Here is a 26087-nt window from a genome sequence, read left to right on the forward strand (position 1 = left end):
CTGTGCCATGCCACATCAATGGTGGTGTTCGGAGACGTGGTTTCCCCACCATAAGTTTTCAACTATAATTTGGTGAAAAGACACACTTGCACATGTGTGTTTCCATGTCTGGATTTTGAGTTGCACCTTAAATTTATGCAACCTTAAATCTAGCATATAGATACATCTTGAATATAGTTGCGACAATCACCATCAACTTCAATTCTTGCATCCAGTTTATGTAGGTGCAAAATTGCTGTCTTGTAGCTAGCATGTTTCAGGATCCATGTAACTCAGGATAACACGTCTGCGCGATGCTTCTGTACTGTACTTGCATGTTAACGCACCTTCTCTACCTTTCTAAGTTCAAGAAGCATGCAGTTCTATTGCACCAAGATGCATCTTTTTCATGCAAATGTACTTACTTGTATTTCTGGATTATTTCTAATGTATCAGTAAAGGGGCATTTAGGAGTTAGTCATCATAATGTTATAACATTTTACCTGTGTTATTGTTACGGAGTTACAAAAATTATACATTTTTAAAGGGATAAATGAATAGGCGGTCGCAGGTGATGTGTATATGGTTGTAGTGACCTAAAATAAGGCACATATACATTATCTTATTTATTGACCACACTGTTTGCTGTCCAATATGCAACTAGTCTCATTTCTTCTGGGTAGACGTCACGCCAAGATGTAGTATGAAAAACCAAGAAGAAGGAAGAAAACATGATTTGTAATATAAATGGCAAGTTCAAGAAGCCAAATTATGCAGTAAATCACATAATGTCTTTATCTTGCAGAATGGTCCTTTGAATTTGGCTTTGTGATGCCCAATTCTGTGAACACCTGGCAGTCCATGATAGAGGCTGCTCCTGAATCCCAAATGATGCCGGCTAATGTGTTAACGTAAGCACTCACAAGAAGGGTAACTGGGCCTAAAGTAGTTGTCCTTTTAGCTGCATGAATAGTGCTATTTGCTTCAGATCTCAGACAAAACCAATAATACACAGAAACACAAACAGTGTGTTTTGTTATCCAACAATGGAGTAACTAGAGCAGGGGTGTCCAACCTTTTAGCTTCCCTGGGCCACATTGGAAGACGACAAGTTGGTTTGGGCCGCACATAAAATACACTAACACTAACGATAGCTGATCATCGAAAAAAACATAGAAAACATAGTTAACATATTAAACTTACTTGGAAATGAAGTTAGTAAGAGTTAGGAAACATATTGCAGAATCATGATTAAAGCAGTAGTCCCATTACCAGCTACAATTTAACTTACCTGCATCTGCCCCTTAGTGGGGTTCAGGGAATTAAATGCCAAAAACTTTTTTCCTCTCTTTCTGCACCCATGAATCATTTTTTTATTGACCAGTTTGAAATGGTCACCGGTATAGGTAGCATCAGGAGGACTAATAGAAATCTACAGAGATTTAAAGATAGGGTGGCGGGAAAAATGGTAACAGTGGGTGATATTTTCACCCTACTCAGCACTGCACATTTAAAATGGTTTAAAATATTAAAAATACAATTATCTCTTAATATTTATATTAGATACATACAGAGAACACAGCTAGTTCATAATTGCATGGTGCAGAAAGTCCAAATTCAGAGTAACAACAATAAGATACTGGATAATCTTTCACTGCTGCTGATAGTTCGCGCGGGTGACTCCTCTGTGCTGCGCTACGCAATGGATGACGTCACCCCCGACATTCACTGCGAGCGCCACACGGAGGAGGAGACCAGGGAGGGAGCCGGAGCGCAAGCTGATGTGACGGCAAGGTAAGTATTTTTTTTTTTTTTTTTTGCAGGATTTTTTTTTTTTTTTCAGCGCTGCCCCCTTGCCACAACCAAAACTCCTGCTGGGCCACATTTACAGGCATGCTGGGCCGCATTGGGCAACCCTGAACTAGAGCATGTTCTTTTCAATAGGTTGAAAAGTAATAAAATGAAATATTCAAAGTCCTAACTGTGGCAACTGTTGGTAATATAAAGCTGCTGTTCTTTATTGCTCCAGCATTTTTCCAGGGAATGAAAAATGGGACCCACTGAATTCAGTGCTTCCGGTTTACACTTCATAGTTCTTCATTGGGTAAAATACTTGGTTAGGATCTATATGACTTCAGCCTGAAAGCTTTAGGATGTTCCTGGGTATCCCACTGTCACCCAGGAAAATAGCACCTACTGCATTTAAAAAAGATCTCTTGAATCCTATGTGGATGAAGGCACACTGATAATATGTCACTGCCATGAAAACCCTTTTTGTAGCTTACATTTAAATGTTAAAAATGTAGTCTTAATAAAATGTAGAGGGCTACATTTCAGAATTTGTTCTAACGAAACTTATCCTAGTGTTATTGATTCTGTTCATTCATTGGTAGTCGACTAGATCCCATGGGGTTGGGGTGGGAAGAGGATTCATAATTGTTAGACTGTTGGTAGGAAAGGATTTATGAATTGGTGAACATTGATTACTTCAAATAGAGAGGTGTGCATTTGGGATATCTGTGATGATGCTCTGCTTAGCACTAATATTTTAACAAGATTTTTTTTATCGCTTAATTTATAGGGGCAACGTTATTATAGAAACCAAGTTCTACGATGCTGAACTTCTCGTCAGTACATCAAGGGTCAGGCTCTTCTATGTTTGAAGCATAAGGAGTCTCTGCATTTTATACCCAAACATCATTTTCTTTCTATTTTACATATATTCTCTTCTGGGAAACAAAACCAAACATTTTGTTGGGTGCTATGGATTTGATTGCATTCCGAAACTACATCCATGTTTCCAAATAAGTGAACTGACCATCCATGCAATACACTGCAGATCATCCTGTCTTCATATGGAGAAGTATGCACTTAATATTCAGCTTTTAAGATCGACTTCTGCATCTTCTGCTATTTTTGGCAATTCTGCTGAACTGAATGCCGAACTGTTTTTGTTTTGTTTTGTTTTGTTTGTTTATTTTTTTTTTTTTTGTGTGTGTGTGAAGTTGCACAGTGATTTGTTAATCTCTCCCTGGCAGGCAAATGATTAGATTACCCTCATGGAAATATAATATTGTGTATATTCTGGTACATCTGAAATGGATCAACCAAACCTAGAGCTCATTGTTAATATCTGTCTTTCTAAGCTGCTCTTGTTACCATGTTCTGGCATGAATATCAACCAGCAGTGCCGTTTTAAACACGAGTGTTACAGATGGATAGAAGCATGTACTGTCAGACCTGCATTGTGCACCACCCCTTCAGTATTCATATGTTGTGTCTAGGTTATTTTAATTTTTAGGGCCTTTCCAGTTTTAAAAACCTGATTCATTTTGGTAATATCCTAACCATTTTTTTTAAATGAACAAAAACATACAGCTGTAGAGATAGAGAACCTGCTGGCTGCCCGACTCATAGAATGGCTTCCCCTGGCTACCAGAGGATAGCAGCAACCCTGTGCTAAACATCCTCTATACAAGATTGTCTGCCTCAATGTCCGCATGGTTTGAATGTTTCACAGCTTATGGCTTTCTTCCTTTGGGTAGTTAAGGCATTCTATTTGAAAATGTTGTGGTTAGGAGGTGCTATAGCTAAAGCTAATTTGTTTAAAAAAAATGGATATGTCCTTTTAAGTATCTCCACGTTAGTTTGTTTGGATACATTACCCTCTTGCCAGGAAAAAAATATAAATTTCCATTGAGTAAAACTGATGGGCAACAAAATATATTATCAGGAAGACTGAACTTTAAGTAGTTGTTGTAATGGATAGTAAGACACCACATCCTCTTTCTCAAATGAACACTTACAATTAAACACTATTTGTAGCCAACACTATAGCATATATAAAACCTAAGCTAGTGGCAATCGCCAACAAATGTTACAAGATTTGAAACTGAGCAATTGTCTGCTTATTTTGAGTTGTACTAGAGAGACAAAATGGGCAGGAACGTCTGCCCACCCAGGCTTGGAAAAGTAAGTTAGTGATGGAGAACAATTTTCCATTTTCTGGAGGCGTTACAAACGATGCTTACTGGAGAGCATTAGTCAGTCACAATACCTTGGAGCACTAATTTATGGTCTGGAAATAAAATAATAACCAGTTTATGTAAAGATGTCTTTTCTCTTATTGTAAGTCATGTGAACCTTCATAATAGTCACAATGATATCTATAACTATAGAATATGAGAAATGCTGGAATAGCCTTCTGTTAATATCATTTTGGGCTGCACCGCTTCAATAGGCAGTCCTCTCCATTGATTTCAGGATCATGAGCGGTACAGGCTATAAAGTTCTGTGCTGCCTAAACAGTGTCCTATCACAAGTATAAAAGTTGTGTACAGCAGGAACCGTTTTGAATTGAAAGTGATTTTTTTGACTTGGCTGTTCTTCCAGTAGATATAATTTATTTTCTAATGTCCTAAGTTAACTGAATTTGTAGGAGTTGTCAGTTTAAGATATTTTGTTTTGCCCCAGCACTCAGTAATTGATTTCCTCTTCGGTAATTCCAGCAGTAATTGAGTAATGTGTAGACATGGCTGCCAGCTCCAAGCATATATAGAAACCATTTGACTCTGACAAGTCTACAGACCTGCGTTTTTATGCAGCTTTCTTGACTCCCTGCTACACTTTAATATCTTTTACGTAAACAGCATTTTCAGTGGAAATAGCAGAAGTACTTTAATGTTACAAAATGAAGCATGTGGTAGCTTGTGGCATTTTGTTAATGGTTAATTCCTGTCTGAACTTGTTCTGCCCTGCCTTAATAAGCAGGGGCTTACTGGTCCAGATCTCTCCTATGTAGACTAAAACTGTGTACCAGTGCACACCAAAAAGACAAATCTACATTTCCACAGCTGTTCATGCGTTAAACAGTGTTAGATTTTGTTTAAAAGATAGTCTGAATGGACTCCTGTCTCTATAAATCTTTTAATAGTATTATACAATCTTGCAATAGAAGGACAGAATAGTGGTGCAGTGATAGAAGTGTACTGAGAATTCTGTTGTGAATGGTCAATGAATGAGACTTTTTTGTTTTCATTTTCACTGGATATGACAGAAGGGGGCAACCCATGGCTCTCCAGTTGTTGTGGCCCTGCCAGAGAGCATACAACAGATGGAAAGCCACAGGTTGCCCAAGCCCCATATATGCTCTTTGTGCAAAATAGGCGTTCTTGTATGTTTACTAACTGCTGGGTAAACGGTCAGCTGGGAAAAAAAAATAAAAATGATGCCTATTTTGAAGATAAAAATATATAATATAAAAACACATTTTAGGGATAAACCAAAAGTTAACATTCAATATACATTGTTTTCTAGAAAAAAAAAGTGTTTTAACTTTAAAGTAGCAAAAGCGTCTTCTGAAATAAACCTGTGTGGGTTTTATGCAGATAGTTACAGAATTTATGTAACAATGACTTTTTCTTTTTAGGGTAAATAAATTATGTTTTTAGTTTGCATTTCGACTTGTACTGCTGTTCGCACTTTTGTCAGTTTGTGAAGTCAGGAATACTCGCACAGTGAAAATGTTATGAGTGCTGGTCCCCCGTTCTTCTGCTTTTCTCATGCAGCAAGTGATGCCTTTTTGGATGCGTAGTGTGGGCTTGTCCTCCCAAGTCACTAACAGGTCATTTTTTTTTCTGCCTAAGACAGTTCAGCATCCATGATGGTCCAGGCAATACACATCTCATTTATACATGTTCATTTTGAAGTCACATGCTCTTAAAAGAACACTAAATTCAAAAACACACAAACAAAATCTGAAACTGCGGTTTGGTGGTGTGGAAGAGCTCACTAACATTGTCCTGATGCCTCGCTGTCGGATTAGGGAGTGAAGTGCTTCTGATTGTCCTTCCTCTGCACCTCTTTATAGCTCAGTATTGTATATGAAGCTCTGCCCCTGGATTTTAAAGACCACTTCAATCTAAGTGATGTTTATTCATTTCCTGTTAAACCACTTTGTATTTATTTTATTTCTTTTTTTCAAATCTGCTGCTGATTGGCACTTGTAGTATAAGTGTAGCTTCTTGGTGGTCTCTATGACTAATTACTTGCTCATTTGTAAGTTATTTTAATGGGCCTACTTTTATCCTAGCACTAATATAGATTTAGTGTAAACTGTATGTGATAGAGCTCCTTCTATTTAGCTGGCCACACATGCTATTATAGTGCAGTCGAGATCACCCAGAAACAACCGCAGTGCCGGGCAATGATCTAAATCATTAAGACCGTTATTGGGCATGCTGGAAAATACAGTTGGAAGATGACTACTTACCAGCATGTGTGTGGGTACTGCCGAACTGTGGCCAATTTGACCACACAATGATCCTGTCTCAAACCTCAGATTGAGCTGCAGGATCAGTCTGTATGTGGTCACCTTCAAATACATTTTACATTGTTCTAATACTGCTGGTAGACAGGAAAGGACAGCTTAACTGATTAAGGTCTTCCCCTGCATTGGCATCAGGGTGCCCTCTGCTGGGTGATATCCTAGTGATGTCAATGTACAAGCACCTAGCACTTCAACACTTGATGCACAGAGCACTCAGTTTAACTCTGTGTGCCTTGGCTGTAGTGCATTTGTTTGTTGCATTGATTCTGGATCTCTCGAATGTCATCGAAAGCTAAGACAGACATTCACACATTGTGATGCATGGTTGTTCGTCTCCCACACTGTCAGTAATAAACACTGCTGTTATTTGTGTTCATTTTTTTTATAAACTCAACTTAAACTAGTTACTCACATACAAACTGACTTAATTGTTGAAGCAAAACGTAATTAAAAACCAACAATACATCATTTATTTATATCATAGTAGAGTGTCATTTATGAACCATAAAAAAATGCAGATGTGCAGCGCAAAGGTTACTTTGTCCTGTATGTTGGCATGCAACTATTTTTGATCTGTTACACCTGTCTTATGAGTTATTAATGCAGCAAGATATTGTTTATTGCAGGTGGAACAAGTGAGCCTGGCAGTTCCACATTTAATGCATGATATTGGCAAATTAGCTCTGTTTTTTGTGCATGAATGCGTAACAAGATGATATGAGTCACAAGAGGAGGAGATTCTGCATATTTGGAGACGTTTTAGTGGGAATCCACAGAACCTCTTTAGATGCAGAGAATGGCAACATTTACATCACCTCATGTGGTAGTAATCTATTGCAGGGTAAGCTATTACTTTCAGTCTATGTTCATGAATATTGAAATTGGAGAAGGTCCAATATGTTCTAACCGTTAATAGTGAATTGCGATAAATAAGGTGAAACAGGCATTATTTTATATATAGTATATTACTCTGACGTTTTTACTTTGCAGATTTGCACATTTCAGTTACAGATGAGAAACATCAAAACATTGCTCTGCTCAACAATGGCTGCTCCAATGGGCCATTAAATTGTAGAATTATTTATTTATAAAATATTTTACCAGCAAGCAATACATAGTCACAGCTTGTTCTCAAGTATGTCCTAAGTACATCAACTACGATTGTGACCTGGCTAAGACAGAAGACTTTTATGGGGCCTTTACTTTCTGTGGTTAGATGGACCCATTTCTGCATAAGGCAATAGGGTGTGCAGATGCATTGTTTTGAAGTTTGTAAATGAACTCCACTCTGCATTAAGGGGCTTGATGATCTCATTTCAAGTGTCTGGGAAGAGCCACTGTTTTGTTTGTTACTACATGCTAATTAAAAATAGACTTTGTTTTATTTGTCTGTAAATTTCCACTAACCTTTATGGACCATAAGGCGGCAGGTAACCTTCTTTCCGCTTCCTTGTGTATTAACAAGTGTAGCAATCCTATTGATTCCTCTCTGTCAAGGTAACATTTTAAATTAATCCTACTTTGTCGTTTTAAATAGTAATTACCAACATAATCTGATAATCATACTATGCTAATAATGCACAGCTTCAGATCAGGTACATTATTAATTTTAATATAAAATAACGTTTTTATGTTATCCATATATCTTAATGGAACAGTGCCATCTGGTGGTTAAATTAACAATACAAAATTGCCAAGAGAATGTGACATATTTTATGAAGTACAATAACCTGTGTGTTTAATCTGCATGCAACTATCACCTCTGATGGTTAGAAATATTGCTAGTGTACGTTGGTGGCAATAGAGCGGTTTTATCCGAATGGCACTACTTGACAATCGAGGAGCGTTCCATACCAAACCTCATCCGTTTACTTCTTAATTGAAAAACCCAGCTTCATTCTGACTGTTTTAGTGAACAGTTGAAGGTCTATGAGAATAACCTTGATATAGATTTTAATGTTGAATATGTAAAATATATTTATTTCTTATGCAGTACTGCATCCACATTGACCTCGTCAATTTTTCCCATACAGCAGCCTAGCTCACTGTATTGGACATTTGTTTTGTTTTTTAATCACTCAAAATGTAACATATTTTTTGAAAGACTGGCACATTTATGTTACAAGTGGAGAATCTCAGCAAATACATGACGTTTAGTAAATTATGCAATTTCAATTTGAAGATATTTCGGACCAGAGTACCGTTGATCTGTCAAGCAATTAAAAGATGTACTCTTAGCATTGGATCAGTTGGGACTGGGGTACATTGTAAGTGCATTTGTTTAATCTGGAATTTTATTATTCATTTATTTAAATGGTAAATACATTTTTTTCCTAAAATGTTGTCTATTATGTCACTATAATATCATAATTTGTGAGGAAAGGATTTTTTTAAATTACAGGGTAAAAAAATAAATTTAGATGTGTCATAATATTATTTTACTGTCTTTTTACATTGACATTTTGTGTTTCGGTTGTTAAAATGATTGTTCATGAAATGCATTAAAGTGTACCCACCTACACATGGGTGCATCCTGTTCCTATAGGTTACTTCACATAAATATTGGTTCCGTCCACAAAATGTCTCCCTCCACCGTGTGTGTGTAATGGGTACACTTTTGTAATGCTAAATAGAAATGCTTGAATTTGTTTTAAAGTAATTCTCTAACCGGTTTGTCAGAATGTCTCTAGAGATATATAAATCATCACAATTTATCATACTTAAGATAAACTAAAAAAATGCAAGCTAAATTTGAGCAAGACAAACATGTTGGAGCTTGTCCAAGCTTGAATGACTGCATTGTATAGTATTTTTAATGGTTCTCTTTGCTGTTCGTATACTTTATTTGAACTGGAATAGGCAGCATTTTTTTTTTTATTTTAACATATTTTATTCTAGCTGCTAATTTTATACTGAAACTCTGAAATGCAAATTTTAACTTTGACCCATGGCCCAAATCAACCCAGCCCCAAAAAAAACATCTGAGTCATTTGAACCATCCAAACAGGCTCAAATTGCAAACCGGTTTAAACAATTCAAGCATCTCCTGATACCAAATACCCCACAGCACTATCTTGCATTTACACATATCTTACATTTAACTTTATCCTACTGTTACAAAAAAAATCCAAAGTATAATAATTGTAACTTAGTCATTCTGTCTAATAACCAACTGCAATAATAAAGATTTGTAAACTTATTGGTTATGTAGCCTGGGTATTATTCACTCAACTGAAACCGTCATAGAAATACTTTGACAGAGCTAGGATGTCTCTAGGTGTAATGTCACAATTGGTTTTTCTGCACAACAACATACAACCGCGTGACATGGGTTGTTCAGATTTATAGTTGAAGTATTCAGACCTGTGTGTTTGCTGCCCTCACATGGTGTGTTTTATTATTGAGCTTCTAGGACAGTCTGTTCATGCAGCTAAACCAACCAATTTAACCCCAATTGTTATGTTTGGATAGTGTGAAAATACTTTCAATATGCAAGGATACAACATAATTCTGAAAATTTGAGTACATTTTCCAGGGACACTTCGCTGCTTTTCAAACCTAGGTCACACCCTTCTTGTACATTACTTTTCATCTAATTTATTTACATTCTTTAAATACTTGTGGTAGAGCACAATCATTTCTTGTTTTTTTGGGCTAAAAATGGGATTTGTGATCAAATCAAATGTATGCCTTTTTGCAGATGACACAAAGATATACAACAGGGTAGACACACCAGGAGGGGTAAAACAAATGATTGATGATTTCTGTAGACTAGAGGAATGGTCAAGAGTGGCAACTACAGTTTAATGCCAAAAAAATGCAAAACCATGCACTTGGGTCTCAAAAATCCAAAGGCTAAATATAGTATTAATGGCATAATAATGAAAACTACTGAAGAGGAAAGGGATCTAGGAGTCACTATTTCAGGTGACTTAAAGGCAGATAAGCAATGTAACAAAGCAATGAGGAAGGCAAGTCAGGTGCTTGGTTGCATAGGGAGAGGAATCAGTAGCAGAAAGAAAGAAGTAATTATGCCACTGTATAGGTCATTGGTACGGCCTCATCTAGAATACTGTGTTCAGTTCTGGAGGCCATATCTCCAGAAGGATATAAATACATTAGACACTACAAAGAAGGGCAACTAAAATGGTGCCTGGCCTACATCACAAAACTTACCCAGAAATTCTCAAAGATCTTAATTATGTATAGTTTTAAGCAGAGAAGGGAAAGGGGGGACATGATTGAAACTTTCAACAATATCAGGGGGTTGAACAAGGTACAGGTGGGGAACATTCTTCAAAGGAAGAGAAGTACTAGAACACGAGGACATGCACTGACACTGGAGGGAAGTAGGCTCAAAGGAAATTTGAGGAAAAACGACTTCACAGAAAGGGTAGTGGATAAGTGAAATAGCCTCTGCCAAACATGCTTGGGATAGACATAAGCATATCCTTATAAAGAATAAGGGATCAAATAGGGCTTAAGGTACCATAGGTTAATAAAGAAATGGTCAGACTAGATGGCCCAGGCGGTTCTTATCTACCGTCAAATTCTATGTTTTTGAATCCTTATTGTAGCTCCCTTCCCTATTCATCTTGTGTAAGGTGATTCACTTTATGTCCTATAGCTGCTATTGCTTGGGGAGTACTTGCGTTTAAAAGCTTTGCGCAGGTAATACTCATTTCAGTTAAAAAGTATAGCAATAATCATGGTAAAATTCGGATTGGATTAATGTTTATTTTTATTGTAGGACTGGCCAGAAGGGGTGATTTTAGCATGAGTTGGTCAGCTGAACCTGTATTGCAGTATATGAAACTAACAATACCTGTTTTAAATGCAGAGTACAGCTTGAAGTTGCTAGAATAACTTTAATAATGTTCTTGGTGAATGCAGAGGATCAGTGTCTGATTCTGTTGTGCTGAAGTTGCGGAAGTATGCTATATTTAATACATCGGGGCATATAAATTCGTTTCTGCACATATCTTCCCAACATTTTTTGTTTTATTCTTTCTACTTAAAGCTTGAGAATAATCATCAATGTTTATATGGCGCAGCAAATTCTGCAGCATCGGAAAGTCATACAAAAAGATACAAGTAAACATATTAACAAATAAACACAATAGCAAACCATGGGAGTGCCACTATACTTACAAATACAAGTTAAATGGAAAACTATAACCAAAACACAAATAGAAAATAAACAGACATAGCAGGTATATATGCCGGTAGACAAGAAGGTGAGAGAGACATAAGGTAGAAAGGACCCTGCTTGTAAAAGCTTACAGTCTGGAGAAAGGTGGATATCAGAGACCGTAGGATCAAAAGGGATGCAAGTTGGCATGGCAGTAGGGGTAGTAATCAAGTAGAGGTCATGGCAGTAGGGTGGGATAGATCATTGTGAAAAGCTGTTATTTGAGAGTGCTTGAAAGGGTAGATGTTAGAGGAGAATCTAGTTTTGTGAGGTGCAGAATTCCAATTTTAAAAAGCCTGGTAGCAGGGAGTGAGAAGTGATTAGAGGGGAGCTGCAGGAGAGCTTGAGCTGAGGTGTATCTTGTAACAAGGTCAGAGATGTATGGAGAGGATATCGATAGGGCAGAACATTAGTAAGATGAGATTAATTTGAAGTGAATATAGTCAGCGTTGGAGGTAGAAGAAAGGAAATTGTGGTCTGTCACGAACACACTCCCAGCTGCTGTGACTTTTGGGTGATTGCTGTATGAGGTCACACATGATTCCAATGCGGTCTCTCTTTACCTATCACACAGATTATAGACCTACTACTGAATCGCCCCCAAATAGCGCTCACACCTAACACACTTCAGGTTTGCCACCACCTTTTGATTACGGGCAATAGGACCCAAATATACTGTCTCACACTGCCACACAAGGCTTCTAGCTGCTCACAGACTAGCAAGACCCACACCAGCGGACAAAGGGCTAACCCATCACACCTCCAGACTGTTACCCAAATGTAAATGCAAGCACACACAGCTTGTTAAGCAAATGTATCAACAAATTACACACTAGCATTCAAAGGGTTAACTGAGCCGAGCTATATTCTTCTTAATAGGCTAATGTATTCGTTAGAATATCAAGGATGACTCATATTAAATTATAGATTTAATATACAAAAGTATAGGGCATACAGATATAAAAAAATAATAATGAATAAACAATTGATTGACATACACAAGCAAAACAGTTTAAAATAAAAGGGGTTACCTTCAGAGTGTCACCTACATGAATTGCATACTCTGTGCAATGGGAAATTGGCAAGGAAGATGGACAGCTTATCATTGTGAATTGATCTCCCAAAGTCTGACAATCTGTTGTAACTGGTCTCAGTTTTTTTAAAGACACTTCCACACCTATCCCCGCCCCCAGGGGTTGTGTCTGTGATACTTTTTTCAATCATCATTTGCATGTTGCCAGATTTACTACCCAATTCTACTATGTGACCTGACTTTTCTGTGGAGCGTCACACAGAAACAATTTCATTATTAATAAATTCCATATGAATCTGTCCATTTTTTATACCAAACATAATGAAAATTTGACATACCCTTTCCAAAGATATGTGATTTTAACTGTTCCTGGATACCACCCATACCTGTCATTCACAACCTTGGTGTGATTTCTGCTCCTCAGTATGGAGTGCCACTCGGATTTCCCAAAATATGAACTATGAAGGCATTTTCCTTGGAAGCTCATATCTCTATATACCTGTATAGGCCCTCAAAATGCTGTGTTTGGCTGGAAGGATGTCCAGCTGTGACCGGCCCCACAAAGTCTATTCAGGAGTCCGAAAACTTGTCAGGATATATCTCACAGCAAGAGCCCTTTGAAGCTGCCATAGGTGACACTCCTATCTTCTCACACTGGAATGTGCAAAGCCCTCCAATACATTTACATCAGACTTTCTGTCCTCACATTTTATACTTTAGCAGCTAAACTTATTAATGGATTCATTTGATATAACATTTACACTGCAGTTATGATTTATCCCTTATAAATAACTGTAAGTTCCCTATGTTCACAACATAGTCAGTAAACGGGAAAGCTGAGTTACAGAATTTGGAGATGTCACAAAGATGGGAGAACACAAGGTTTAAGGAATGTCTGTCATGGGTGGGAGAAGAAGTCCATTGGAAGAGGCCATAGGAGGCAGTGCCAATCAGAGTTTCAGTGGGGATTTTGAAATACTTGAGAATAAGAGTGTGTAGCTTAGGGGAGAGGAAATGGGAAAGCCAGGTGGCAAAGCTATATCAAAATTGCATGGGCCTGAGGAGCGAGGTGTTGGATGGATGACTGCAACATGGAGGTGGAGTGGTAAGGTTAGGATGGATTGAAAATAAAAGTCACTGGATTCAAAAAAAGATGAAGATGGATTGAACTTCAAAGGAGGAGAAGGAGAGGAAGAGTGCGGGGGGGGGGGGGGGTAACACTGTAGTGAGTGGGAATAATATGCCCATTCCCCTATTTAATGCAAATATCATAAGCTATCATTTTGTCTCATACATTGGGGTTGGTCCTGCTCTCTCTGATTATGGCGATCAGGTTGGCTTTATTTGAACATATATGCCATGAATGATGGGGCATCTGACCACACTGCCCACTACCTTGATTATAAAAAAAACTACAAGCTGTAGTTTTGAGTTTTAACACTGAGATCCATTTCAATAGAGTTAATTGAGATTTTATGTTCCTGACTCTGAAGGTTATGAACTTTAGGGGACATTGACCACAGCTGTTAAAGTGCTTTCGCCCCTCTACTAGAGTTAAGCTGTTTACTCACAGAGCTTCTCTGATACTGACAAGACGGGTCAGATTGGAAAATTCAATATTTCCTAGTAAATTTAGTATCTTGTAGTTTCTTGCCACCCCTTGCTCTGTAGGACCAAAGACCTACTGCATCTCGGACCAATTGCCATTGTTTTTCATATATGATGGTCTGGGATGGAGTAGCATTCACCTCAATTTGGGTAACTAGAAAATATTTTTTTATAAAGTTATAAAGTTTTGGTACTTTAAAACTAGTAATCTTCTTACGTTTTTTCCTGGTGGAAAATTTCATGGTCAAAACAGTACCCATATTCATATTTTTGTGTCCAATCATTTTCTGGACAGCAGTGGGCACTCTGATCTAAGGCATAACAAATTCACACCTGGCTTAGTCTCTTTTGGATTGACTAATTAATCCCAAACATCCAGCAAAGTTCTTACCTCCTTCTAACCACATCTTTGCATTACTGGATACACAATCTTAGCTATTCTCAATGCCCCCTTTTTCATATTGCAGACCTATGCTTTAACTCACCAATATTACTTGCAAGTGCCATTGTTTATCTTTATCTGTTACTGACAAATAAAACAAGACATCACAGTTGTGCTGCAAAAGGCTACAACCTCCAAGATGTTTCAGTTGAAAATATAATAACTATAATAAATAGGCAGCATTCATGTCTCAAATACTCAACCAACAGGGATTGTTGGATTACCCTATTATATATGAAACCAGCCCCAGTCTTGTGAATGCAAGAAATAACAGCTCAAGGCATGGTCTGGCTAGGCAGCCGGCTGGAGGTGTAGCATGCCGCCAGATAACCAGCTACGTCATTTTAAGTTCCTTCTATTCTTTCTTTCTCCCTCACTCTTTCCTCACTCTGTCCTCTGTCTCTCATTGGTCCCTCCTCCCTCAGCTACCCAGTATCTTGGCAACCTTGATGCTATTTCTTTTGCAAGCACTTGGCTCATACCAGCCCATGCCCAATGATTTTTTCCATAGCTCAATGCTGGTATCGGTGGCTGTTTACAATGCTCAGCATCATTGATGCAGCCTCTCCAGAAGTGCTGTCTCAGACAAGGTGGTAATCATTGCACAGCCTTTGGTCACAAACTCGGCATAGTAGATAATGTTGATGTGTACTTATTGTTGTGCAACACCATAAACATTCAAACTTCCTGGAGTCAAACACCATAGGGAACATGCTGCTTAAGTGAAGTACAAGGGAGGATCACAGCCTCTCTGATAAGCACGTGCCAATTTAATGGTTACCACTACCATTATGGGAACCAAACTAGGAATAAAAGAGAGTGAATGCTATTAATTTAATGTCACAGCTGTTATGGGGAAGGGAGATGATGGTGGCGATTGCTATGGTGGACAGCTGCTAGATCTTTTCCAACAGGACGCTAACTTTGGCCAGGATCTAGACAAGCAGCAACTGAGCATAAGACGCAAGCAGAAGGGGGGCGGGGCCTGGTTACCAAGATGGCTACGCGCACTTTCTGAGTGCTCCGTAAATCCTGACCTTTTATAACAACTTAAACTTCTGGTGCTAGGCAGCTGATCCATCTTATTTTGCCACTAAAGGTCCCAGAAACGAGTCAGCGATGTTATTGTGGAGAGGGAGAGCAGCTAAACAAATTATCCAACTGCTTATTACCGGAGCGCCATTTGGGAGCAAAATTTTTCTGAGCTCTTCATCTCCTGTCTTTTGAACTGCCTTTTTACTACATAGGATTCCCAGTGCCCCTCTACCGAGATATCTGTGATTTACCTGCCTGGCTTCCAGCCGTTCATCCGCTCAATCACTGACAGAGCTGTGTTAGGACATATGGATAGCTATAACTAGGCGGTTTTAATCAGTGTGATAATGTGACATTAGTGAATGAATGAATATTGTGTTGTCCTTCTCCGGACTAGAGGACCAGTCAAAGGACCCGATGAAGAGCACAGATCTGAAGGTAAATCATGTCAGTGTGTATGCATTATTATTATTATTATTAATTTTTATTTATAGGGCACCACTAGGTATCCGTAGTGCCGTACAGGGACAGACAGAAATACGGTACAGGGTAAGACAGCACGGTACAGTTAATAAAAAGCACAGTAACTCGGAAGCTCAACGTACAGCTAGATGAGCGGTGAGAGCCCCCAGCGGTGTAGAGAGAGGGATAGAAGGGCAGGAGGACCTCACAGAAGGGCTGGAGAGCAGAGTTAAGGTGGTGGAGAACAGGAGGAGAGGAGGCCCGGCTCGAAGGAGCGTACAATCTAAGGGAAGGGTAGGACAGACAGAGACGCAATGGTCCCCCTCCTTTTCATTTTCCTCTCCCCTCCTCTCCGTCTCAGCCTCCGTTCTCCCCATTCCCTCCTCCTACCATCGCGTCTCTGTCCGTCCTACCCTCCCCTTAGATTGTATGCTCCTTCGAGCAGGGTCTCCTCTCCTTCTGTTCTCCACCACCTTAACTCTGCTCTCCAGCTCCTTGTCTCTTCCGTGAGGTCCTCTTGCCCTTCTACCCCTTTCTCTACCCCGCTGGGGGCTCTCACCTCTCATCTAGCTGTACATCGAGCTTCTGAGTTACTGTGCTTTTTGTTAACTGTACCGTGCTGTCTCACCCTGTATCGTGTTTCTGTCTGTCCCTGTACGGCGCTACAGATACCTAGTGGCGCCCTATGAATAAAAATTAATAAAATAATAATAATAATAATAATAGGAGGAGGAAAGGGGGAGAACGGAGGCAGAGACGGAGAGGGGGGGAGAGGAGAATGAAAAGGAGGGAGGTAGGTGGGGGACAGGAAGGAGGGCAGGAATGGGAGAGACTGGGAGGAGGTCAATTAGGTGGGGGACTGGAAGGCTTTAAGGAAGAGGTGGGTTTTTAAGGCCTGTTTGAAGCTGGACAAGTTGGGGGATGTTCTGATGGAGCCGGGGAGCTGGTTCCAGTGGAGGGGGGCAGCGAGGGAGAAGTCTTGGATGCGAGCATGGGAGGAGGAATCGTCAGACTGATCGGACCTTCAGTCGTAGGTACAATCGTTTGAGATAGCACGTCGGTCTGAACAATTCTTCAGTGTGTACCCAGCTTTAGGCATTTGATGGCAGCAACTGTTCTGGCTTATCACTTACATTCAGAATACTCAAGGTGAGAAAGGGCAGCGTTTTATTACCCCCTAAAGCTGTAATCATATATTTGAGACTGATAAACATAATCAGCAATTGGATTGTTAATACCTAGATAACATTGCTGATCCCATGTTATCAATAATCATTACTCACTAAACATTTCCATTAGATCTGCAATTCTAAAACTCACAAGTGCCATCTTGTGGGCCTCATCCTTATTGCATATTTGGATAATACAAAGTGAACTCTATCACCATCTAGAGGTCAACTTTATATACATTCTCTAAACTTACTTGTATATTAACAGAGACCTATTACAGCAGGGAATTACTCCTATTCAATCTTTCTATCACAAATATTCCCCAAGTTTTTGTGCACAGGATACGCTGCCTAACGGATAAGACTCTTGTTCATGGAATTTATCCTTATAGTGTCACAATCTGTGGCTTTGTTGGCTCCTTGCTATTCATATATTTGGTGACTTGGAATGCCTGGCTCACCATCGTACGCCTTTATTGTGTCTTATTTACCCTGTTTAAACAAGCTCAAAGTTATGTATACCTAACTCAGTCATAAGTCCAATGGGACCCTTTGTTAAGTAGTGTTTTTTACCAATATTCATTTTCACCTATTATCACACACAACCGAAAACGCAATGGAGAAATATGTCAACTCTCAAACCTCTAGCAAACCTCAACGGAGAAAAAGTGAAAAAGCCAAAAAAGAAACACCCTTGACTAACGTGGAGAAAGTCCGCCCTAATGATCAAAGTGACAGTTCTTCAAATTCTCCAACATTTGATGGTCATGCTACTCCTGTTTCATACCTGGATGTTGTTAAAGCTATAAAAGAAACGATGGAACCTTTTATTGCAAGAACAAGCCTCAAAATTTACTTCTGCATAACAAGATCTGAAGGCACAACTGTTACAAACATCACAACAAGTTAAACTGAATGAGCAACGAATCAGTGAAAATTTTCATGAGGTGACACATTTGAAGTTAAATTCGTCTACATCTGATAAAATGCAGAAGCAGTTGTGGAACAGAGTTGATGATCTTGAAAACAGGTTGCGTCAAAATAACCTGCGTCTTATTGGGTTACCTGAATCGGTGAAAAGCTCAACTCTAACTAAGTTCTTATCTACCATTTTACCAGCACTGCTACAAATGCCAACTGACAGCCTTTCAGTTATCATCGAACGCGCTCATAGATTGGGCCCATACAAAGACTCTGACTGGGAAAGACCTCGAACAGTGATTTTTCGGTGTCTCAATTATGCCTAAAAAATAGACATCTGGGGGTAAGTGTATCAAAGTGCGATTTTGCAACTCTAGCGATTTTCTTGGGAGAGTTGAAACTCACCGATGTATGAAGCTGAGATTTCATGCAAAATCGCCAGAGTTCTGCTTCTGTCAAAATCGCTACTTGCAAAATCGCCAGAGATCAAACTCCCGACTGTTTGCCACTGCAGCTATACAGCTCTCAAATGTATGAAGCTGCGAGATTGCTTCAAAACACGCCAGATACAACACGCTGCTTGATAGCAGCGTGTTGTAGAAACACATCACTGTTACACTGCTCTGGCAGTGTTAAAATGTTAAAGAATAGATAAAAGTTAAAAAAAAAAAAAAAAAGGCGTGAGGTCCCCCCGCTATTCATGCTTAACCCTAGTGCTGCCTGACTAGTGCTGGTCCCGTGAAAATCGGGGAAAAATTTTGCGTGGGGTCCCCCTTATTTTCACTTTACCAGCACTAGGCAAACCAGCCAGGGTTGGCGGCACTATAGCAGGGGGACGCGCGGCAGGGGTCCCCCTGCCATAATGACTAACCAACCCTAGACTGTTCAGCGCTGGGCTGGATTCCCTAGGGAGTGGGGTCCGCTGAAAAAAATGAGCGGGCCCCCCCCCCTTCTAGAAAGAACCAGCCCAGTGCTGATAGCACTAGGGCTCTTCCTACTACCCCTGGGCTGTGGGTAGTAAGGTAATACGGCGAAAAAGTATGAAAAAAATAAACAGACGCCATTTTGTTTTGTGGAACTACAAGTCCCAGCCAGCCAGGTTGCCAAAAACAGTGTGGCCATGCTGGTACATGTATAACTACAAGCACCAGCATACCCACGGCAGCCAGGGCATGTTGTAGGAGGAGGTTGTAGTAGGAGGTGTTTTGCGGCGGATAAAGACTTTTATTATTTTTCTACAATGAAGAACAAAGATTTGGGATGTTACAAATATGGGGCCCTTCTGGCCGAAGTGATGCTGAATTTCTTCAAGCCATTTTGGAATTACAAATTTGCTGGGACTGGGGCAAGCCTGGAACTTTGGAAGAAGAAAGAAGACATCTTTGGTGAGTATTTGGGGTGTTTTTATTTTTAATAAATAGATGTGGTTTTAATGAGGGTGGTTAGTGTATTTATTGTGGGGTTTTTATTTTTAATAAATATGTGTGGTATTTACAAGGGTGTTGTTATTTGTTTAACTTTTTTTTTGTGGTACTACAGGTCCCAGCAAGCCAGGGATGTCAGGGCATGTTGGCACTTGTGGTTCTCCAAGTGCCAACTAATCGTTATGTATTGCTTCCATTCGGGTAGAGAAAGAAACCCTTACTAAGCACTTGGAGAAATTTGCTAAACACAAGCATAAGTACCTGTACGAGCTATTATCAATCCTGCTTGTGTGTGTTTTGTTTTTGTTTTGTTTATTTCAGGTCAGTGGACTTCGTCATCTGGTTCATTGCTATTTGATTTTCATGAAAGCGACGAGAAGATGAGACACTTCAAGCCAGGTTTTTCTCTCGTATGTTGTGACAGGATTCACCGCCTATGCCACCCTGGCAGTTGCTGCTGGGAACCAGCTGGGCTTACTTTGCCACCGTTCCCTTTTGTTATCCCAAATGCGCCCTCTTGCCGCAGTAGGAGGGGCTTACAAATGCTGCCACCACTGGACTCCTTACCAGCATCCAGTATCGGGTTTCTTCTGGGTAACTGATGCTGCAAGTGTACCCCGTTACTGGCGTACCTGGGCTGGAACTCCTGACCTCTTACTATGGATCAGGGGTGCTGTGGATGGATCCCCCTGGCCTATCACACTGACCAGATCTGCAAGGTAGCAGGCAGAACAGTGGTGCCGGAAAAGCTGTGTCAAACCTCAGAAACAGCCAGAGAACGGATTACATTTAGGGTCTATTCTTCAGGTCACAGGAATACAGCAATATTGAAGATGTTTTCAAGCAGGTCTTTGAAGCAAGTGATGTTTATTTGCTCTCACACTGGTTGAAGGTACCAGGTGATCAGGTCAGATAAGACAAGAAAAACATTTCAGTGTACAAGACATTGCTTTTTATACTGATTTGGACACCGGCCATTGTTAGAATCAGGATGAAATGTGCAATACATTGATTTATATGCATTACAAAGCCAACAATATTTACACTTATCTATGAAATTCTAGAGATGCTGTGATGTCCTGCATCTGGTTTTCAGATGCAGAGAATCTAGGAGCCAGTCTTAATTAAATGTTCCTGCCTTCAATGTTGGACCTTCACACATCAAAAGATCTAATTAACATGGGGCCCCTCTTCAGACAGTCCAGAATACACATTCCCAAAGAAAGGTACAAACCCCAAACAAGCCACTTCCCCACATCACAAAACACAAGACTTCCATCAACAAAGGCTTATTGTATCAGATATATACTTTAAGAAATAATGCATATCCTCTAGCAAGGTTAAACAAGAAATGAATTTCTTACCCTGGTCTCAGAAATTAAAGATTTTCCTTACTAAAATATACACAATATCAAAAATAAGTGCATGTGCAATTATATAAATAAGCGCCCTGCGCTATTTCCTTTAAATAAATTTATACCAAAAGTTATTTTTATCAGTGATCCGGTCACATATGTTAATTTACTTTATCGTGTTTATACCAATACTATGTCTTATATGAAACTCTGTTCTTGGAATGTAGGGGGAATAAATTCTCCAGTTAAGCGTAAGAAAATCCTTACATACAAAGCTAGAGTTAAAACTGATGTGATTGTCCTCCAGGACACACATCTCGTTGACAAGGAACATGCAAAATTATCTATGCTTGGTTACCGAACTTTAGGTTTTGCCTCCTACAATTTGAAATCCAGAAGGGTAGCTATACTATTGAAGAAAGGCATTAAAAATATTATCCATTCTCAAATTAAAGACTCTGAGGGAAGGTTTACTATTATTGATGTATCACTGAGGGAAGGTTTACTATTATTGATGTATCACTGAGGGAAGGTTTACTATTATTGATGTATCACTTAACGATCAACGTTTGACTCTTTGTAACCTATATGCTCCTCATGTTTATGACAAATGTTTTTTTCAAACAATCATTAATCGTCTCTATGTATTCCAAGATTTGCACATAGTAATGGGAGGTGATTTTAATATTGTAGCCTCACATGTATTAGACAGGGATGGATCCTCAAGGTGAGCAGGGGGCCATTGCAAACAAGGTATCCAATATATAACTGACCAGCTTCATCTGGTAGATATCTGGAGATCTTATAACCCCACATCACATGAATACACTTGCTTGTCTGCTGCATATGGTACTCTCTCACGAATTGACTACTTTCTTATATCTTCCTCTCGGCTTCCTAGATGTGAAGATGTTGGCATTGAACTTATGGGTTTGTCAGACCATTCACTTATTTGGTTTAAACTCCGAGATCAAACTGTGAAGGCTTCTTATATACAGAGGTGATTCCCTGCCAAACTTGCAAATTCCTTGAAATTTCGTAATATGTTGATTTGCATCTTGGCATGAGTACTCCAGTGATAAAAGGCAACATAGTGAAAATCCTCAATTATTTTGGCAGGCTACTACATCTGTACTTTGGGGTCGCATTATATTGTTTGTCAAGCAACACACTAAAGACCAATCTAAATTGTACCTAGAGGCCCAGACCCATTTAACTTCTGCTTATCAGAACCTAAAAGCCAACCCTCCTCTACTTCCAGACTTGAATACAGGGAAAAATTTTGATGGTGTAGTATCGCAAATCAGTGATACGTATACTGGAAATACCAAATATAAATTTTACAAATACGGCAATATATCTAGTCATTTGTTGACTAACCTTTTGCAGGGAGATAGACGTGCAAATGTTATTTCTGCCCTACGAGACAAGAAGGGCTCCCTTATATATGATGCAAATGGGATTACGCAATTATTAAGAAATTTTTATTCTGAACTTTATTCATAGGATTCATAGTGATCCATCAGTTGCAGTCATTGGGGGACTCTGACCCGGGCATCGTTTTATCACTTGACGTGGAAAAAGCTTTCAATTTAGTCACATGGGATCATTTATTTGAGGCGTTGCGCCGGTTTGAGTTCCCTGATGTTTTTATAAAAAACATACAGATATTGTATACAAAACCGATGACTCAACTTTTAACTAATGGTTATCTCTCAGACACATTTTGTATCCAGCGACGCACACGTCAGGGTTGTCCATTGTGGCCATTATTGTTTGCTCTTGCGTTAGAACTCTTGGCGATTGCCTTGATGCCATCTTCAAAAGTATCAAAGTTGGTAAAATAGATAACAATGTGGCATTATTTGAGGATGATATGCTACTATTAGTTTCGGATCCTATACGATCTATACCATCTATATTGGACACCATTGATGTATTTGGCTCCTTTGCTGGTTACAAGCGATTACATACCACAAATGCCTGTATGTGGTTACATACCACAAATGCCTGTAGAGAACTTTCAGGATATAGAGCCAGGAGAATATATTATAGTCAGAATTTTTCTTTTTATGTTTTAGTTGTTTGACAGATCAATGGGAACGACCACAGCATTGAAAGTTGCTGAGAGCGATACTTGGATTCATACATCCCACTGTAAGAAGGTAGTCAATCCGACAGTGACCTGAAAAGAAGAAAAGACTAATAAAGTTTTGGAAGCAGATATAAGAAATTTGCGTCAGGAAATTTTACTGTTGTCATCTCTATAGGCATGATTTGTACTTTGATTTTTATAACTTATATTATTTTCTTGAACATTTCTTTAATGAGGGCATTATGGTAAGATCTGGAAGTGGTTCTGAGGAAATGACATATTTAAAAAAACTGGGAACTGAAGTGGTTTGAATTGGTGGTAACCGTTTTTAATAGATCTATTGAGGAGAGAACTGAACATCTAGGTAAAATTGGGAAAAGTCCTGCATTTGATAATCGAAAATTTAGATATGTTGGACCAAAGAGATCTTTGGGAACAGTAGGATCAAAATATTGTAATATAACTATACAAAATGGTGATTGTAAAGAATAATTAGAGAATAAGAATGGAAAGTTTATAGATATTCTCTGCACAAATATATTTCATGTAGCAATGCCATGTATTCTACCAGATAATATATATTAGATATGCAGAAATAAGGCACATACGTGTTTACCACTGAATTCAGGGGGCATATGTTATTTAGATAGGGTGATTCCAGTTGTTAATATAATTACACATAGTGCTCTAAAGGAGATTGTACAGCAAAAGTATTTAATAGATAATCCATTAACAAGAAAGAAAAGAAGTGATGAAAAAAGTAGAAAATAACCAATATCACAACTTATTAGTGAATCAACTTGTATACAAGTATTGACTGCATTAGAATTTTCAGGCATTGCACATACAAATATGAACTGGCTTTATATCTAAGGTTTAGCAACACTAATCAATAAAGATAACTAATGTGTATAATGAAACCTTATGTTATGTTGCATAAGAGCTTCAAGTTTTTGAAACAGAATTAATACAACATATATTGGTCTTAAACTATCTTACTGCACAAACAGAAGGTTATTGTGTAACATCACAAATGAAGTGTGGAACATAATGCTGTATCTGAAAAAATGACACAGATAATCCAGAGAAGAAAATTGAGAACTATATGGATGAAGCAGTGAAAATAAATAAAGATTTTGCTGAGATACATAATATGACATTATCTGCAGTAGATACATGGTTTTCATAGATAAAAAAATAAATTGGTTTTCAGGTTTTGGTACATGGTTTTCAATCATTGTTGCATTTATTAGGAATACTTCTCTTTATATTATGAATATTATTATGTTTTGTATTAAAATGTATACCAGTATTGTTAAATTTTTTTAAGAAAATATAAAAGTAAAGAAATTAAAAAAATTAGTGATACAGGATAAGAAATTATAGAACTGTATTAACAAATAAAACCTCTTAAAAATAGTGTGATAGTTGATGTAACTATCAAATGGGAAATAGTCAAAGGTATTTTTGGATGAAGCCAATATATTAGAATGAAATATATTTACATAGTTTTATCTTATTTTATTTGATTCATTTTTGATGGAAATTATGTTGTCTGTGAGCTGAGAGAGATGTGAGCAGCAGTGGAAGAGTAAATTCTAAGAACAGATGTTGCCAATTAACTCCTGTTGGACAAAGAAATTATTCACTTCTTTTTTTTTTAACATGAATGCTTTTTATTAGAATTTTAGTAGTTGTAGAGAGGGGGTGGTTTATAGCAAAAAAAGGGAGTAAGGGAAGGGTACAGAGGAGGAAGCAGACATTACAAAATATACTTGACAACATGATATTCAATGATGTACATAATAACAGCATCTAGGTAGTCAAATGCTCATGTAACAGGAAGATCTTGGTTGGAGCCTAGGGGTGTGATGGATGCGGTGGAGTTTACAGAGTTGGTATTGGAGTTAATGTTATAGATGTGATTTTCCAGGCTTAGTCAAATATCTCATGCCAAAGGGGTTGGATAACGGGGCATAATCAGAACACATGGAATAGGTCTCCCACCGCACCACAATTACGCCAGCAAAATTTAGAGTGGTTAGGCCACATTTTCTGAAGGTGGGCTGGGGTGAGATAAGTTCAATATAATTTAATTAGCATTTTGACATGGTTGGTACATATTGAGACTTTAGACAAGTTATCTAATATATATAAGCCTAGTGGCGTGTGTTAGTCTGTGCGTGTGTGGAAAAAAACAAACCAAGCTGCAGCGCCACCTGCTGGGTGGAGTTATACACTGACCTACTAAATTCTTAGGGGCGTATTCAATTGTTCCTCCGGCCGCCGGAAAAACGAGCGCATTAAAACCTACCGTTTTATTGCGCGTAAAAAAACGTTAATACGGTAGTTTACTCGCTGAATTTCATCTCGCTGCTCAGGGAGCTGCGAGATGAAATTCAGCGAGTGATTACCGTATTAACGGTAATAGTTTTAGAGTGCTCGTTTTTCCGGCGGCCGGAGGAACAATTGAATACGCCCCTTAGTGTGTGTGGGAAAAAAACTCAGAAAGGGCTGAAATTTTGTATACGAAGATGTTTTTAATTTGTTAATTGTTAAAAGTGTTTATAAAGATTTTAAAAAAATATATATATATTTGTTGAAGGAGAAGTGACAGTTGGGAGTGGTTGGTGGTTGCCGGGGGTGACAGTGGGAAGTGGTTTGTGGTTGCTGGGGGTGACAGTTGGGAGTGGTTGGTGGTTGCCGGGGGTGACAGTTGGGAGTGGTTGGTGGTTGCCGGGGGTGACAGAGCGAGAGGAGTGTGATACTCAGGACCGCTGAGAGAGATCCCTGTGTCTGGATAGACATCTGGATAGATGTGGCGATAAAGATGAAGGATGAGGTGATGGAGAAAAATGATGAGGTGGTGACATGTGGACAAAACAACGTTAAAAAAGGGCGCTTGCGTCGGGAAGTAACGCTCTTCCCCTGAGGAGGCTAGGGCTAGGCCCAAATGCATGACAAGAACCTTTTTAACACCTTAAGTAGCTTGATTTGACTAGAATGCATGAGTATCATGCACGGGTTAACTTGTTGTATATAATT

The 26087-nt window shown here is 38.8% G+C and overlaps 1 protein-coding gene and 1 long non-coding RNA gene across 3 annotated transcripts in view; both read left to right on the forward strand.

Annotated features, from left to right (window-relative positions):
• The window catches only part of PDE6D (phosphodiesterase 6D), a 31004-nt gene extending 21498 nt beyond the window's left edge, over window positions 1-9506 (forward strand). Inside the window, exons 5-6 of the mRNA XM_075202362.1 lie at window positions 785-890; window positions 2561-9506. Of these exons, the coding sequence (XP_075058463.1) occupies window positions 785-890; window positions 2561-2642 (188 nt within the window). The 3' untranslated portion in view covers window positions 2643-9506. The remainder of the gene's footprint in view (window positions 1-784; window positions 891-2560) is intronic.
• The window catches only part of LOC142144026 (uncharacterized), a 995146-nt gene that overhangs the window by 593676 nt on the left and 375383 nt on the right, over window positions 1-26087 (forward strand). The window lies entirely within an intron of this gene.

This window comes from Mixophyes fleayi, chromosome 3 (assembly GCF_038048845.1).
Source record: "Mixophyes fleayi isolate aMixFle1 chromosome 3, aMixFle1.hap1, whole genome shotgun sequence".
Lineage (NCBI taxonomy): Eukaryota > Metazoa > Chordata > Amphibia > Anura > Limnodynastidae > Mixophyes > Mixophyes fleayi.